Source organism: Schistocerca americana, chromosome 7 (genome assembly GCF_021461395.2).
Source record: "Schistocerca americana isolate TAMUIC-IGC-003095 chromosome 7, iqSchAmer2.1, whole genome shotgun sequence".
Lineage (NCBI taxonomy): Eukaryota > Metazoa > Arthropoda > Insecta > Orthoptera > Acrididae > Schistocerca > Schistocerca americana.
This window is the reverse complement of record NC_060125.1, coordinates 426,584,646-426,601,221: the sequence shown is the minus strand read 5'-3', so window position 1 is coordinate 426,601,221 and position 16,576 is coordinate 426,584,646. Positions and strand designations below refer to the sequence as shown.

The 16,576-nt window shown below is 40.8% G+C and overlaps 1 protein-coding gene across 2 annotated transcripts in view; it reads right to left on the bottom strand.

Moving 5' to 3' along the window:
* Positions 1 to 16,576, bottom strand: part of LOC124622239 (protein AF-9) — a 108,889-nt gene that overhangs the window by 45,276 nt on the left and 47,037 nt on the right. Inside the window, exon 4 of one of the 2 annotated variants that reach the window (XM_047147892.1) lies at positions 13,475 to 13,612. The exons of the other annotated variant lie outside the window; for it this stretch is intronic. Coding sequence (XP_047003848.1) covers positions 13,475 to 13,612 — 138 coding nt within the window. The remainder of the gene's footprint in view (positions 1 to 13,474; positions 13,613 to 16,576) is intronic. 2 annotated transcript variants of the gene reach the window in all.

Sequence of the window (16,576 nt, the reverse complement as noted above, 5' to 3'; positions counted from 1 at the left end):
CCTACCCTTCCTAACATGGTGTTCTGCCATCCACCCAAACTATATAACATCCTAGTCCATCCCTACTCCCAGCCCTTGTCACAGATTTACTGTCCTGCACCCGTACTCTCTGCTGGAAATATCACTTTGCCACGAAGAAAAATGATCCTAATCCTACTCCTAATGGTCCAACTCCCCAAGACACTATCTAAATTGAACCCTGCCTGGAACAGTTCCGTCCTCCGTCACAGCGGGACCCACCTCCTCTTCCTCAAAATCACCCTCTCCAAACTTTCCAGGAATTTCTGACTTCCAGCCTTGCCTCTCAATCCTTCTTAAAAAGCCTTAATCCTACTCCCAACATCACCACTGCTGAAGCCCAGGCTATCCGTGATCTGAAGGCTGACCGATCCATCGTCATTCTTCCGGCGGACAAGGGTTCCATAACCCCGTGGTACTTGATTGTCGGGAGTATGTGGCTGAGGGACTGCGACAGATTTCAGACAAAACTACATACAAAGTTTCCCAAGGTAATTCCATTCCTGATGTCCAGGCGGAGCTTCAAGGAATCCTCAGAACCTTAGGCCCCCTACAAAACCTTTCACCTGACTCCATCAACCTCCTGACCCCACCAACACCCCGCACCCCTACCTTCTACCTTCTTCCTAAAATTCACAAACCCAAACATCCCGGCCGCCCCATTGTAGCTGGTTACCTTGCCCCCACAGAACGTATCTCTGCCTACGTAGATCAACACCTTCAACCCATCACATGCAGTCTCCCATCCTTCATCAAAGACACCAACCACTTTCTCGAACGCCTGGAATCCCTACCCAGTCTGTTACCCCCGGAAACCATCCTTGTAACCATTGATGCCACTTCCTTATACACAAATATTCCGCACATCCAGGGCTTCGCTGCGATGGAGCACTTCCTTTCACGCCGATCACCTGCCACCCTACCAAAAACCTCTTTCCTCATTACCTTAGCCAGCTTCATTCTGACCCACAACTTCTTCACTTTCGAAGGCCAGACATACCAACAATTAAAGGGAACAGCCATGGGCACGAGGATGGCCCCCTCGTACGCCAACCTATTCATGGGTCGCTTAGAGGAAGCCTTCTTGGTTACCCAGGCCTGCCAACCCAAAGTTTGGTACAGATTTATTGATGACATCTTCATGATCTGGACTCACAGTGAAGAAGAACTCCAGAATTTCCTCTCCAACCTCAACTCCTTTGGTTCCATCAGATTCACCTGGTCCTACTCCAAATCCCATGCCACTTTCCTTGACGTTGACCTACACCTGTCCAATGGCCAGCTTCACACGTCCGTCCACATCAAACTCACCAACAAGCAACAGTACCTCCATTATGACAGCTGCCACCCATTCCACATCAAACGGTCCCTTCCCTACAGCTTAGGTCTTCGTGGCAAACAAATCTGCTCCAGTCCGGAATCCCTGAACCATTACACCAACAACCTGAAAACAGCTTTCGCATCCCGCAACTACCCTCCCGACCTGGTACAGAAGCAAATAACCAGAGCCACTTCCTCATCTCCTCAAACCCAGAACCTCCCACAGAAGAACCCCAAAAGTGCCCCACTTGTGACAGGATACTTTCCGGGACTGGATCAGACTCTGAATGTGGCTCTCCAGCAGGGATACAACTTCCTCAAATCCTGCCCTGAAATGAGATCCATCCTTCATGAAATCCTTCCCACTCCACCAAGAGTGTCTTTCCGCCGTCCACCTAACCTTCGTAACCTCTTAGTTCATCCCTATGAAATCCCCAAACCACCTTCCCTACCCTCTGGCTCCTACCCTTGTAACCGCCCCCGATGTAAAACCTGTCCCATGCACCCTCCCACCACCACCTACTCCAGTCCTGTAACCCGGAAGGTGTACACGATCAAAGGCAGAGCCACGTGTGAAAGCACCCACGTGATTTATCAACTGACCTGCCTACACTGTGAAGCTTTCTATGTGGGAATGACCAACAACAAACTGTCCATTCACATGAATGGACACAGGCAGACAGTGTTTGTTGGTAATGAGGATCACCCTGTGGCTAAACATGCCTTGGTGCACGACCAGCACATCTTGGCACAGTGTTACACCGTCCGGGTTATCTGGATACTTCCCACTAACACCAACCTGTCAGAACTCCGGAGATGGGAACTTGCCCTTCAGTATATCCTCTCTTCTCGTTATCCGCCAGGCCTCAATCTCCGCTAATTTCAATTTGCCGCCGCTTATACCTCACCTGTCTTTCAACAACATCTTTGCCTCTGTACTTCCGCCTCGACTGACATCTCTACCCAAACTCTTTGCCTTTACAAATGTCTGCTTGTGTCTGTGTACGTGCGGATGGATATGTGTGTGTGTGCGAGTGTATACCTGTCCTTTTTTCCCCCTAAGGTAAGTCTTTCCGCTCCCGGGATTGGAATGACTCCTTACCCTCTCCCTTAAAACCCACATCCTTTCGTCTTTCCCTCTCCTTCCCTCTTTCCTGATGAGGCAACAGTCTGTTGCGAAAGCTTGAATTTCATGTGTATGTTTGTGTTTGTTTGTGTGTCTATCGACCCGCCAGCACTTTCGTTCGGTAAGTCACATCATCTGTGTTTTTAGATATATTTTTCCCACGTGGAATGTTTCCCTCTATTATATATATATATAATAGAGAGAAACATTCCACGTGGGAATGTAAGGTGTCTGTATATGTGCGGATGGATATATATATGTGTGTGTGTGTGTGTGTATGTGTATGTATGTGTGTGTGTGTGTGTGTGTGTGTGTGTGTGTGTGTGTGTGTGTGTGTGTGTGTGCACGTGCGCGCGAGTGTGTACCTGTCCCTTTTTCCCCCTAAGGTAAGTCTTTCCGCTCCCGGGATTGGAATGACTCCTTACCCTCTCCCTTAAAACCCACATCCTTTCGTCTTTCCCTCTCCTTCCCTCTTTCCTGATGAGGCAACAGTCTGTTGCGAAAGCTTGAATTTCATGTGTATGTTTGTGTTTGTTTGTGTGTCTATCGACCCGCCAGCACTTTCGTTCGGTAAGTCACATCATCTGTGTTTTTAGATATATTTTTCCCACGTGGAATGTTTCCCTCTATTATATATATATATAATAGAGAGAAACATTCCACGTGGGAATGTAAGGTGTCTGTATATGTGCGGATGGATATATATATGTGTGTGTGTGTGTGTGTGTGTGTGTGTGTGTGTGTGTGTGTGTGTGTGTGTGTGTGTGTGCGCGCGCGCGCGAGTGTGTACCTGTCCCTTTTTCCCCCTAAGGTAAGTCTTTCCGCTCCCGGGATTGGAATGACTCCTTACCCTCTCCATTAAAACCCACATCCTTTCGTCTTTCCCTCTCCTTCCCTCTTTCCTGATGAAGCAACCGTGGGTTGCGAAAGCTTGAATTTTGTGTGTGTGTGTTTGTGTTTATTTGTGTGTCTATCAACATACCAACGCTTTCGTTTGGTAAGTTACATCATGTATTATCATGTACATGTATATTCTTTAGCTCAAGAAAGGATGTACAGTTTATCCACATCATGACTATATGGGCCTCCATACTATCTAGCCTACTTAGCTAATATCATAATGACAACTCTCCATGATAAAATGAGAATCAATACCGGTTATTTGAATGCCACACAATCCTGAAATGCAAGTATCGTCCTTTACATATCTGCTTCTACATTGTGGTAGCCAGTTACATCATTCTGTGTTTCACATTATCGAATTTAATGAGATATTATGCCTACATTTCATAATGAAGAAATTGAATAGCTATTCTAGGCCCCAAAATGTAGCAGTACGTCTGTCAGAACTCATATTGTAAGGTATCCATCTGTTGTGTAGGTATGAAATGAAGCTAACCTTAATAACGCAAACAACACATTCTAAATCAGTATTGGCATTTGCACTGATAAGACAAACTTCATTCTAGTAGAGCAACTATAGTTTAACGGTGATAGAACATGCCCAATAGCAGTGCTAGGAACCTGTTCATATTCATACTGCTAAGTGAAGAACCAATGAGTAACATTACCCAATATCAAAACAAACACATTCAGTATTTCTAGGAGAGATGTAAGTTAAAATTGAATTGTCTGCTCTCTGACTTGATGGTAACATAATGGTCATCACAACATAGATGCAAATAATAATGTCATAGAAGTTATTGTGGTCTTCACTTCGAACAATTGTTTGATGCAGCTCTTCACATAAGGCTATCCTCCACAAGTGTTATCATCTTTGAATAACTAATGTAACCTACATCCTTCTGAACTGTAATCAAATCATTGGCTCCCCCTACATTTACCCTCCCTCCTCCAAACACACACACATTTCTCTTCATTACCAAATTGACAATTTCTTGATGCCCCAGAATATGTCCAGTCAACTGATCCCTTCTTTTAGTCAAGTTCTGTCACAAATTTCTTTTCTAACAAATTCTATTCAGTACTTCGTCATTAGTTATCTGACCTACACAACTAATCTTCAGCATTTTTCCATAACACCACATTTGAAAAGCTTCTACTCTCTTCTTTTCTGAACTGTTTACAGACTACGTTTTACTTCTGTACAAGGCCACACTCCAAAGCTTAAGACTTCCTAATACACAAATCTGTATTAGACGCTCAGAAATTTCTCTTTTTCAGAAATCGAACAATGGAAAATCCAAGATGAAATAACGACAGTATTATGCAATGGATAGACTGCTACTCATCATATAGAGGAAACGAGTTGCAAAGAGGTACAATAAAAAGATAGCTATACATTTGAGCTTTTGGTTTTAAGGCTGCCTTCTAAAATAGCACAACATACACACACATGACCGGTGTCTCTGACTACTGAGGCCAGACTGTGTATGGCCAACTGCTCCTAATGGGAGAAGCAACCATGGGTGGTGAGGGTAAGGAGGAGGGGGTTGGGGAGGGGGAGAGCAGGGGCGTGAGGGGATGGGAGGAGGTGGTCTGCTGCTTGTGAGAGCAGGATACGGCAACAACAGAGTAGGGGTGCTAAGTAGGGGAGGGGCGGTGGTGGTAAAGAAGAGAAGTAGAAGAGTGGGGGAAAGACTATGTGGTGCACTGGTGGAATAGAAGGCTGTGTAGTGATGGATTGGGACATTTAAGGGGATAGGTAGGTACATGACAGGAAGTAGGGAAGGTTGAGTCCAGGGGGGTTATGGGAATGTAGGATATACTGTAGGGAGAGTTCCCACCTCTACAGTTCAGAAAAACTTGTTGGTAGAAAGGTTCCAGACAGCACAGGCTGTGACGCAGTCATTGAAGTGAAGGAGATTGCGCTAGCAGCAAGTTCAGCAACTGGGTTGTCCTGCTGTCTCTTGACCTCAGCTTTTCGGTGCCCACTGAAGTGGATAGACAGCTTGTTGGTTGTCATGCGCATGTAGAAGGCAGTACAATGGTTGCAGCTTATTAAGTAGATCACATAACTGCTTTCACAGGTAGCTCTGCCACTGACACGACAGGAGACACCTGTTGGCAGACTGGAGTAGATGTTGATGGAAGGATGTATGGGACACGTCTTACATCTAGGTCTATTGCAGGGATATGAGCCATGAAGCAAGGACTTTGTAGCAGCAGTGTACTAAGGATAAACAAGGATACTGTGTAAGTTTGGAGGGCAGCGGAATAACACAGTGGGAAGAGTGGGAAGTATAGTGGGAAAGATAGTCCTTATTTCAGGGCACAACAAGATGTAGTCAAAACCCAGGCAGAGAATGTGATTCAGTTACTCCAATCCTGGGTGATACTGAGCCATGAGGAGTGTGCTCCTTTGTGTGTGGAATGTGGGAGTTGGTAGGTTTCTGGCGGGACATGGCATGGGACATCTATTTCTGTACAAAGTTAGGAGAGTAATTTTGGTCTATGAAGGCCTCAGTGAGGCCCTTGGTTTTCTGGAGAGGGACTGCTGTCACTACAGATGTGACAGCCATGGGTAGCTAGAGTGTATGGAAGGGACTCCTGATATGGAATGGGTGGCAGCTGTTGAAGTGGAGGTATTGCGGGTGATCGGTAGGTTTTATATGGACGGAGGTACTGATGTAGCCATCTTTGAGGAGGTCAATATCGAGGAAGGTGGTTTGTTGGGTTGACGAGGACCAGGTGAAGTGAATGGAGGGGGAAGGGGGGGGGGGCGGAGAGGAGAAGGTGTTGAGGTTCTGGTGGAATGTGGATGGGATGTCCTCACCCCCAGTCCATATCAAGAAGATGTCATCAATAAATCTGAACCAGGTGATGGGTTTGGATTCTGTTTTTAGAAAGGATTCCACTAGATGGCCCATGAGTAGGTTGGCATAAGATGGTGCCATGTGGGTGCTCACTGCTGTAACATAGATTTATTTGTACGTGATGTTATCAAAGGTAAAGTAATTGTGGGCACTCCAGCACTAAAACTAGCACTACATCTTGCCTCACCGCTACCTTAGTATCCCTCACCTCCTCACCCCAGCCTCCCACACCACTCACAGATTGCTATTCCCATGAGGCGCAGTTGGCTATACGCTGTCCAGTCTCTGCATCCAGACGTAGTGGTTTGTGTGTGTGTGTTTTCTACTTTAGAAGAAGGTCTTTTGGCTGGAAGCTCAAATGTATGGATGTCTTTTTGTTGTGCCTACCTGCAAGTAAATGCCTCCTCTATATGGTAAATAACAGTCCATCCTTTTCATGATAATGTCTGTTTCAGAAATGCTTTTCTTGCTATTGTCTGTTTGCATTTTATACCCGCTCTACTTCTGCCAATATCAGTTATTTTGCTGCCCAAACAGCAAAACTCATTTACTACTTTTAGTGCCACATTTAATCCTATTACATTCTGCAGCCCTTGATTCACTTTAGAAAATAATAAAGCTTCGAATAAAGAATGGCAGCTGGTCTCAAACTGAAATGGTGAAGGCTTGGCTGTTTCAAAATGGAATAAATTTCTCCTTTTTGAAAAGAACACAGTAGCTGGCTACACCCTGTCTTTTCTACTTCTTTGGCATAACAATGTCACAACTAGTACTCGCATTACACGAGATTCATTTTAGTTGGATTAGAAGGCATGACTTGCATTTTATAAATACTTAATGCCAAAAGAAATTTAAAAAGTCTTTGAATTAAATGTTTAAAGTGCAGATATGCACACAGCAACTCCTACTGCAATACTCTGCTGTATGAATAAAGTATTACTTTCTAAAAGCTGTCAGTAACAATGAAACCAAGTAAAATATTTACTTGATTAGGATCATCATTTTCATATTATATGTTATCCCTTATGTTCCATCATCATCTGCTCTTCTGCAAAGCACAATAAACATTAAACAGTTTGTAGTGGTATATGTAACTCACAGTAGTTCTAAAATCAGCCCAACGATACCACCGATTTATAGATCATTTCTAAGCTATGTTATGCCAGGTATTTCATTTGCTTTCAATTTAGGTGGTAACCACTTCCATAAAGTTCTTAGATGATACCATGTATTCAGCAAGTTGCATCTGCATTGTAGAGACTTTACTTGCACTTGTTTCAAATTTGATTTTATAAGTTTTCTTTGTTATGATGTGCTCACAATATGAGACCACAATGACTTATCTTGGGCAACATTCCACAAAAATATTTAGCACGCTGCCATGTTTTCTGATTTTCAACTGAGTGCTTTTAAAGAGACCTTTTTTAAACCTTGATACATTATTATTGTTGTTGTTGATGATGATGATGATGAGGATGGTGATGGTGATGAAATGTCATGTAGATATTAAGATCTCAACTGTACTGCATTTTAATTTTCACTGGATTGAGAAAGAACTGTTTGTAAGTTATCAAACTGATCAGCAATATCTTATAGAATTATAGGTTTTATATGTGCATATTCATATGTGTCAAGTGAGCATGGTGGTTAAGAGGGCAAGCCATTGGAGTTAACTTCTGGAGGAGTGATGTTCAAATCCTGTACAGTCATCCCAATTTAGGTTTCCATTGTTTTTCCCAAAATCACACACACACACACACACACACACACACACACACACACACACAAAGTCAGTTTCATTCGATGTGGCACTCCAGGTGATATTCATGTCGTCTTGAGGATGTTCTTACCTATTTAAGCACACAATTCTGACATAGAGGTCTGACTATTATATAGCTGGTTTGCTGTACCAATTTGTATGGACCAAAGACATGCCCTTGGCTATATCAATTGCAAAATCATTAGCTTGAAACTTCACATTCCTATCCTGTAACTTGTAGGTCATTATACATGCATTTTTCAGTTTCCTCTATTGATGTGTAAGCTAACATTGCCAAGACATTCCTTAACAAAAATCCAGCTACTATTTCCGTTAGATTAGTATAGGTCCATTTGACCAGGAGATCACATGCTTTTCTTCTTATGATCAACACTGTGCACCATCCACCCAGAATGTTCCAAACTGATTTTATTCCTGGTGTATAAGTGACATCAGTGCTGTCATTAAGGTAGCAGTTTGAACTAATATCTGCATTCAATCAGTAAGTTGTGAACAGGCAGTGCAGTCACAGTGTGTCAACACAATTGCGTCACAAACCGCAATGGATGGAACAGTTCCACATCAAGTGTTCAAGATATTCCCAAGAAAGTTTTAAAGACAAGAAAAGTGTGCAAAGTTTGTCACACACATCCTGACTCAGGAATAAAAAAACAATGATGCGTGGACACTTGCCATTACTTAACTGAAACGAAAAATGGAAGCATCTCTTTTCTGAGAAAAATAGTCATGGATGACAAGACTTTGTGTTATCAATACAAACTTGTCACAAAACAACAAAGTGAAGACTAGATCTCTGATGGTTTGCCCCGACTGAAGAAGGTGAACTGTAATGCGTGAGTTGAACATCACCAAGAAAGACTTTTATGACAGTTTTGCTTGGTTGTATGAACATTTTTGAGCATTGTACTCATATCGGGGGATGCTACATAGAACAGCTGGAGCATTAAAATTACCGTCTTAACTTTCCTCTATGTTTTTATTAATCCAGTTTTGAAACTTTTTGCTCTAATGAAGTACACCATCTTCTCGTCACTTTTCGTGATCTCAGTACAAGATAATCATTCAGATCTGTTGTGTACCAAGCAAGATGTATCAACAAGTACTGTGAGAGGCTGCCACCACACAGGCACAACTACTCGCCTGGTATCTCTCAGCACTGCGCAGCAGTTTCCATATGGCGTTTACAAACGACGACATCTTCTGCTTCCACACCACTTTCTCTGGCACACTGTATGTTCACTGACAGTGGGAACAGCCAATAGGGTACAAGGTCATCAGCGGACTACTTTACTTCAACCTTGTACTGATGGGCTGATGGTCTCCAAACACGATGTGCATCTGTCACTCATCAGTTTCACACCAACAGTTTGAAAGCTCACATCAGTGTCCGCAGTTAGCTCAGACAGTATTCCCTACCTTCCGATTTAGCAGGAGCTATTTATGGATAACTATGGCCAGCAACAGTGTGTCTGCGAGCCTTAATATCAGTGAGACTTACAATATTACAGACTGCCAAGAGACTCATAGTTAGATATCATTGTATAAGGTTTAGCGAAACAAGTGGCAAGCATCAAAGTGTATCATAGTTAAGTACCATTTCATAATGTTCCCAATAAATATTATTTGTGCGCTCCAGTATTAGGAAAAGGATAGATTGCTACTCACCATACAGTGGAGGGTTGAGTCACAGAATGGCACACCAAAAAGACTGCTAAAACAAGTAAGCTTATAGGCAAAAGGTCTTCTTCTGAATTAGGCAACATACACACACACTCACACAAACAGAACTCACACACACATGCCCACTGTCTCTGGGTGCCGAGACCAGACTGCGAGCAACAGTGCATGATAGGAGAGGCAATCTGGTTGGTGGGGGTAGGAAGGAAGCTGGGCTGCAGAGGGATAGCAGGGTAGGGGTGGTGGCTACTGCCACCCACCCCTACCCTACTATCCCTCTCCCTCCCCACCCCAGCCTGATTCCTACCTACCCAACCAAGAGTGCCTCTCTCATCACGCGCTGTTACTTGCGGTCTGGCCTCGGCAGCCAGAGACACTGGTCATGTGTGTGCAAGTTGTGTGTGTGTGTGTGTGTGTGTGTGTGTGTGTGTGTGTGTGTGTGTGTGCGTGTGTGTGTGTGTGTATGTGTGTGTGTGTTGCCTAATTCAGGAGAAGGCCTTTTGGCCAAAAGCTTACTTGTTTAGCAGTCATTTTGGTGCGCCTGTCAGCAACTCAACACTCCACTATTCAGTGAGTAGCAATCTATCCTTTTCATAACATTGCCATTATTCCATCCTGGATTTTCCATTATTGGTTAGTTTCTACTGTGTTGCCACATCTTTGTTGTAACATGCACTGTCACGGCAAATGTTCACTTATCACACCATGCAACAACCACTGTTAAGGAACTGTAAGAAAACATTTCTTCTGTTACTGTGGACGTTTGTGCTGAGTTAAGATTAGCATTCAGTTCCTACATTCATAACAATATCATTAGGTTTGCCAATTCCGCTCCACTTGACCACCACATGAATGTCCAACCTTTTATCGTTCACAATTGCCAAGCATTTGTAGTTACCTCCTGGTGGGTAAAGAAAAATTTTATGAGGGATACAACAAAAAATTGATTCTGGTTTGGTCATGACACTTTATTTAAAACAATCCTCACTATTAGGAGCATTTCAATTTAACTCTAATATTTATTTATAAGTAACCAATAATTGCCTAAAATTTTTGAATAAAAGAATTACTGCACAAAAGAATGCTGTGGCTGCCACAAATTCTGTAAGAAAAATATGATTGGTTGCTTGGTTGATTTGGGGAAGGGGACCAAAAAGTGAAGTCATCAGTCCCATCGGATGAGGGAAGGATGGGGAAGGAAATCGGCTGCCCCTTCAAAGGAACCATCCCATCATTTGCCTGAAGCAATTTAGGAAATCACAGAAAACCTAAATCAGAATGGCCAAAAATATGAATTACATTGTTTGAAATTTGCATGTAGTTAGTGATGATACCAAATTATCATAACCATCTACTTGCTAAGCATGGTGCATCTAGTAGTCTGACAGAGTTATTGCCTTACTATCTGATCACTGCTTCATCAGCATGCTTGCCAACCAAGTGGATAGACACATGTAATGTGAAGTGCATGTAAAACTGGTGTCAAGAATTTTGCTAACTTCTCAATTCATTTTGGAATTTCTTACATGAAATGGAAGTTGATGAGAGGCATATTTTTCTGTTTAGGTGATTTGCATCTGGCAAGAAATCGGCAACTTACAGCATTGTATTTCCTTTATCACAGGATGAAAATATCTGATAACTTATATCAATAAACACAGTCATGACTGCATGCTAATTGTGTATTTTTATTTTTGATGGCCAGCTTTAATCTTCTAAGAGATCATCTTCAGATCTTACATTCCTTGATGAGAGTAGGAACTACTGGCATGAAGCAGATATATCTGTGCAGGCATGGAGAAAACTGCAGCAGTGAGCAATGTTCTCCATGCCTGCACAGATGGACCTGCTTCACGCCAATGGTTCTTATTGTCATCAAGGAATGTCAGATCTGAAGATGATATCTTAGAAGATCGAAACCAGTTATCTAAAAATAAAAATACACAAGTTAAATGTGATAATGATTGTGTTCATTGTTACACGTTATAATCTTAATAAATTGCTGTTTTTCCTGGAACAATGCTCCAAAAAAATTATATCTGAGTTGGTAGATTGTACAACTAGTAGACATTTACTTGTTCTCGATCCACTTGACAGAGAGGGCAGTTGTGGGAATTGGGTATAGACTGTCATATGTCAGCAGCTAGTACACTCATTGCAAATGCCGGTGGAGAGCCCAGCCTGCACTCTGTGCCTATGAGAGTACACAATATAGCTTCAAGAATTTCAAGAGAATATACAACTGATTGTTTTGTGCATATTTCTGTTAGTGTCATCACAGTGATACCCCATATCTCTTCATCTCAAAGTGTGAGCATTGATAAAATTGTATTTCAGTTTATTTTAAATGAAACTCTTTACTGCGGTGTGTTAATAACAGTACATAATCTAGACTTGGCTCTTTCCAGACATTGTATCAGACACACATACACTTTCCTGATACATACCTCCCGGTTTATGAGAACATTGAAATACAAAATGCATATGACTCGATGCACCTTATAGCCAGAATGAAAAGTTCTTGCCTTTCAGGGGCAATGCTCTCCCAACTGAATACTGCTCGCAGAAGGTAATGATTTAGGTTTGTCATGCTATGGCAAGCAGTTTTAATTCTGCCACACAGGTCTATTCTGGCACACACTGTTTTACATCTATCATGAAAATTTACATTTCCTGGTGTAATATTCTAAACATGGGCTTCTCATTGAATTTCTCTTGAGTTACTATGCAAAAAGGCTGATGCTTTGATTACCGGAGAAGGAAATGTGCAACAGGTAGCAATTTGAAAGCATATTTTCCTAAAGGTGTTTCTTCTACAGTTATATCGATCTAAAACAGAAAATTATTTTGCATGAAACGTGAAGCTGTTGACTGCTACAACTTTTCCAAGGTTAACAATGTTTATCAAAGGCAACAGACTCAACTCTGTCACACAATTTTAACACATTATGAAGATATACCACAGTTTTAATGACAAATCAATTGGCAGCCTGAAGACCAAAGAAAAACTGTGGTGCATTTACAGTACTTTCGACTGCAGTCTGAAGTTGCTCTCCAGGACTATCTTATCAGGGCTCTACCCTGGCTTCAGTGCTGTTTTAAGCAGTTTCAGACTTGCTTGGAAGACAGCACTACCTACTAACAAATAAACAGCCAATATTTAATAGTCTTTTAACTTTTTTAATGGTAAATAATCAATAGCAAGGATGGCATTAATTTATAAATCAGCTAATTAATTTTTTAAAGTACCGCATGCGACTGAGAAGCTCTGATGCCTGCTAAGGTTGTGCATCTATATGTTAGACACTATCATTTGCTTCAGCATGCTCTATTGATTGCTCACACTTTCATTTGCGTGTGAACAGTACTATAGTACTATATACTCCTTCACTAAGTATATCATTCATATTGATTGAGAATTATTTGAAACTTGCCTGACCATTAAAAATAAGAATTAAAAAAAAAATTACATCCAAGTAGTTTCAAAAAATATAATGCCTGTGACTGTAAGCATGCAGAATAGGTAAGAATGGAATGAGGTAAAAAAATGTATTGCCAAAGGGAGCAAATCCATAAGCATTTCTGTTGGCCTCATAAACAAGCCTTCAACTGAAGGTATTACCTCCAAGCAGAAAACACTTAATGCTACGTAGTGCACAACTCATAACTGCTGGAAACATGCTAAATTCATTAAGTTTTATTAATGAGCTCTGGATGAATTATGTTTGCACACTTACACACAATGCTTTACACATAAGATGTGACAGAGTAACTTACTTTAACCTTGTGCTTCTTTGTTGCATCCCATCCAAGCTTGGATTTGCTGCCTAATGAAGGGGCTGCAGAGGACTGTTCGTCCCCTCCACAGGCAGGAAGTTTTTCTAATTGGGATCCAGGCTCCGTCCCTACACCTACCTGCAACCATCAGTTGTATCTCTACTTCCTATCTCAGATTAATCCTTCTGACCAGGTGCAAGGATTAGAGGCATGAGACAAAAGTGATGGGTTTCAAATTAAAACAGAAAATATATCTGTTTCAAATTAAGATAAGAAGACTTGAAAAATCTTAATCAAAATTATTCTAAGTGCTGTTATGACACATTTGCATATCATTTTAAGTGCTGTTATGTCACATTTGCATTAAGTATTGGATGCACCAAAAAGCAGCACTAAGTTCTTTGTCTTCTTATTACTACATCAAACCAAAAAATAATGATTACTATATGTGACTTTTGCAAGATATTAAAGGACTTGCAAGTCTCTAAAAATCAACTACTCTTGAGTCTTCTGGAACAATTAACAAAAAAAGCTAATTGTTTGCTTGTTTAATTGAAGAGGGAAAGACTGAAAATATCTGAAGTTTTATTACTGTTCAGCAGCAGACAGTTACGTAATATGATAAAATTTAGCTCTCACATAATTATACCCTATGCAGAATATGATTAATGGCATGAATGCTTCACATTAAAAACAGACTTTCACAACAATACATCTATCTTGTTAATAGCTCAAACAAAACACCCAGTAGCCACCCATAAATACTGAGTTTCATCAAACTAGAGATAGTGTCCTTTCTTCTTTAAATATTTTTCTCACTTGAAAGACTATAAATTTTAGTATATTCGGCACCCTGCATCTTGAACAGCACCTGCCAATACTCAGATAATAAGGAAAGTCTATTTTTGTCTGCAGTTTTGGACGATGGGCTCTAGCTTGAGTACCAGCAGAATACAAATATATAGAAACTGAATACTGGTTTTAAAATGCATGTAAAAATATTCTTACTATCACCTGGATATGCCAATTTCTTAACAATACATTCAATGGCAATTTTTCCTTCTTCAAAATATAAAATTCTACATCTGGATAGTTTCCTGGTTTTTCAAAACATCATAAGTAATGTAAGTGAAATGCAATAACTTATGTCCAACTTAACATATTCACATTTACAGGTAGTTTAATAATGTGCATCTTTAATCTCGGTTTTATTTCTAATGGACATCTGCTGCCATGCTACAGAGGAGACATGTAGAGTGTGCTATGATTTATGTACACGTTCACTCTGTATTTTTCAGCTGCTTTAGCATTTGCCAATTCAAGACATACTTCAAATCAGTTACGTAACAAGAAAAGTAGAATGAAAGACGGTATTTAGAATGTTAAAAACAGGTGGTCACTAAAATAATAGAATACATGAATGAATTCTGGATCACTTTTAGCCTAGTGTCTACTGCAATTACCTTTCAAATGCATATATAAAATTTGTGAATTGTTTCCAAAGCTACTTTTAAGCATTTGTTATACAGTGTAACACTTTGTTCTCTTGGTGGAAATGGAAGAGGAAACCTGTGTTGGGTTTCCTACTCCAAAACCAACCACAAAAGCTTGACGATGTTCATGTGCAATGATTGGAAAGGAAGTAGACTTGTGAGCTTTCCAATTCCATCTGTATATTTGTCCAACCAGAAGAAAGCTACCAATGTGACTTTGAGAGTAATGTTATCTTGGAATGCGGGACCTTTTTATGGAACAAATTTGTAGCATGGAATGCACTGATCACATAATCCATCCAAACAGTACATTTTTGTGAGAGTAACAACGTGATCATAGTAATAACATGAAGATGTGGTATGCAATAATTGTTACAAAATAATGGGACACATGAATGAAAGAATTAATGAATTACAGTGTTTCCTCAGTTGATGGACATGATTTTCCAATGTTTTTGGTCTACAAAAAGCAGACACTCTATGGTAAACAACAATCTCAATCAAAACTGCAAAATTTAATAATTTTTCAATGAACCAGTATTTTCTGCAGCAAATAGTTGTCTAGTTGTTGTTGCTTAACATACTCATCAGTGAAAGATTTATATCCTGAGGAAGTAGCATGTTTCAAGCAGAACCAATGTTCCACAAAAATTTCAATATTGGAACAAACATGGTTTGAAATACACAACTATAGTAAGTTGTCCTTGAATGGTTTACTTCCACCTCAGATCCCATTCTTACCAAAAACATATGTGTTGAAATGAAATGGATTATATGAGGGAATTGGTAAGATCCCGCCCTGAGGGCCCGAGAAAACTTTTGGTAGGCCATTCCAGCTGCCATAAAAGAAAGGAATTTATTGAGCACTTATTAAACTTTGTTCTTTCCAGGATGAAAATGAATAAAAATGAAAGTCTTGGACGAAGTACTTGTTGATGATACTACATGTTGTACCCTTTAGATGGCCAAAATACCTGAATACGATCTCTGATCTCTTTGCTCAATTAGGTTTATAGTTTGACAGAAATTATTTAAAAGAAAAAGCTTGAAGCATAGGTTAAACCAAATACTGCTGTTATGTGACACCATTCCAGCTTGTCAGATAACTCACTTAGCCACTAAGACACCAACATTATTTCGGACACTCCAATATCTGGACAGTTCTCCCCATTATTTTGACCTGACTCCACCGCATCACACTGAGTGTCTTTTCTAGATCAGAAATAACAGGTTTCTTTGTGTTTTCTATAAGATGTCAGGCATTTCAGAGGCAGCGGGCATGTGGATAACAAAGATGATGTGACTTACCAAACGAAAGTGCTGGCAGGTCGATAGACACACAAACATACACACAAAATTCAAGCTATCCCAACCAACGGTTGCTTCGTCTTCCCTCTTTCCTAACGAAGCAACCGTTGGTTGCGAAAGCTTGAATTTTGTGTGTATGTTTGTGTGTCTATCGACCTGCCAGCACTTTCGTTTGGTACGTCACACACACACACACACACACACACACACACACACAAATATCAAGCTTTCGCAACCCACGGTTGCTTCATCGGGAAAGAGGGAAGGAGAGGGAAAGACAAAAGGATGTGGGTTTTAAGGG